This window comes from Lycium barbarum, chromosome 4 (genome assembly GCF_019175385.1).
Source record: "Lycium barbarum isolate Lr01 chromosome 4, ASM1917538v2, whole genome shotgun sequence".
NCBI classification, from domain to species: Eukaryota; Viridiplantae; Streptophyta; class Magnoliopsida; order Solanales; family Solanaceae; genus Lycium; species Lycium barbarum.
The window spans coordinates 68,500,184-68,502,289 of NC_083340.1; the positions used below are offsets into that span (position 1 = coordinate 68,500,184).

The 2,106-nt window shown below is 34.1% G+C and overlaps 1 protein-coding gene across 1 annotated transcript; it reads left to right on the forward strand.

The window, feature by feature from the left end:
• The first annotated feature begins 318 nt into the window (after positions 1-318).
• Positions 319-1,624, forward strand: LOC132638441 (uncharacterized). Its single transcript, XM_060355318.1, has 2 exons — positions 319-455; positions 867-1,624. Exon 2 carries the CDS (start codon positions 888-890, stop codon positions 1,527-1,529), a length of 642 nt encoding a protein of 213 aa, XP_060211301.1. The 5' UTR covers positions 319-455; positions 867-887; the 3' UTR covers positions 1,530-1,624.
• The last annotated feature ends 482 nt before the right edge of the window (positions 1,625-2,106 follow it).

Genomic DNA, 2,106 nt, shown 5'->3' on the forward strand with positions numbered 1-2,106 from the left:
TATTAATAAGCACCCAAAGAACAAAACTGCTGGTGGGTGCTTTGGTGTTTGGCTACTGTTCAGCGCGTAGCCGCAGTCAGGTCGCGTGTTCGATCCCCGCTGTTGGTTTTTATTTTTTCACATTAAAAGTTGTTCCTCCCAAAGTATTAATTATATAAAATAAAAAAAATAAAAAATAAAAAGCGTTGAAAAGTCTGACCTTTCCTATATTCAAACTCTAATATTTTTATTTTATTTTTCATTGTTGACTTTGGGTTTTTACTTATTATTTCTACTTTTTAGATCTCCTTTCCTAAAAGGTTACAACTTTCTCTCTACGCAAAACCCTTCTTCCTCTTCCCCAAATCTCAACAACTAGTAAGCTTCTCAACAACTAGTAAGCTTCTCAACAACTAGCAAGCTTTCTTCTTCTTCCCAAATCTCAACAATTTCAAAATCAAAATACAAAAGGCAAGGTAATAAGATTTAGTATTTTGATTAAAGTTAGATATTGAAAAAAAGAACTTTGAGTTTGGGATTTCAATGCTATTGCTATTTGCTAATGCTTTAAATTCAGATTAGGGGAACTTTTTCTGTTATTTGATGAATATATTATATATTATGATTGGTAAATGATAATTTCTTGTTTTCTTTCTTTGGACTTGTGGCTCCTTATAGTTACCAATTTAAATATTACTACTTTAAATTGGTAACTTAGAACGGAATTCTTCAATGACTACTGGTATTGTTGTTAAAGGTATTTTGACTAGAAACACACATGTAATATTTCCTTAGTATTGATTCTCATCTGGTTAAGAGAAACACTCTATATTTTTGTGCCTTGTCTATAACTTGATTTAGGAATTATGTGAATCTTACTTTTGTAGGAATTATCTTTGTGAATCGAGATGGATAAGTATATCGCGAGATGGAAAATTGGGCAACCAAGTTCTAGTTCTACTCATCCATCTGTTGCTTCATCCATAGCTCCAGAAATTCAAATGGAAATCATGGCTCTAGAAATTCGAAGGGAAACATTTCCTTCGGGTGTTAATTTAGAATCTCTTGAAGCTGATCCAGGAATTAGAAAGCCTATTGTAGAATATAACCCTAATATACGTGATGAAGTTAGGAGATATTATATTCAAAAAAGGCCTTGCCAACCTGAGGTTCATGATTTTCCTAAAACTAAGTTTGGGAAGGAAATGCGCCAGTTTAATCCTAATTGGTATAAGGGTCGTTGTAAGTGGTTGGAGTACAGTATAACAAAAGATGTTGCATATTGTTTGTGTTGCTATTTGTTCCAAAATGAACATGAAAGTAACGAAAATACGAGTGAAACTTATACAAAAGTTGGCTTTAAAGCTTGGAACAAGGCTCTTGAAAGATTTAGAGCTCATGTTGGAGAGGTAAATAGCATCCACAACAAGTGTTTTAACAGGATGCTTGATTTAATGAATCAATCACACTCAATTCAAACTGCCTATGACAAGAAACTCGAAAAAGACAAAAGTGAATCGCGACGTCGCTTGAGTGCTCAGTCGATGTGAAAAGGTTTCTCTTGAGACTAGGATTATCATTCCGCGGGCATAAAGAGAGTCAATGTTCTTCAAATAGAGGTATCTTTCTTGAACTTTTGCAATGGTATGGAGATATTAATGAAGATGTTGGAAGCATTATATTAGAAAACGTCCCAAAAAATGAAATGATGTGTTCTCCAAGTATTCAAAAGGATATTGTTGATTCTTGTGCTAAAGAAACAATCAAAGTCATCATTGAAGACTTGGATGGGGATTATTTCGGGATACTAGTTGATGAATCAAAGGATATATCACACAAGGAGCAAATGGCAATTGTTCTGAGATATGTTAACAAAGAAGGCGAAGTAGTAGAGCGATTTGTTGGTATTATTCATGTTAGTGATACATCTACTCGTTCATTAAAGGAGGCAATCTACTCTTTTCTTTCAGATCACTCATTAAGTCCATCACAAATACGTGGGCAAGGTTACGATGGAGCTAGCAACATGCAGGGAGAGCTAAATGGTCTTAAGACTTTGATTTTGAACGAGACTCCATCAGCATATATATTGCATTCATTGTTTTGCTCACCAATTGCAATTAACAC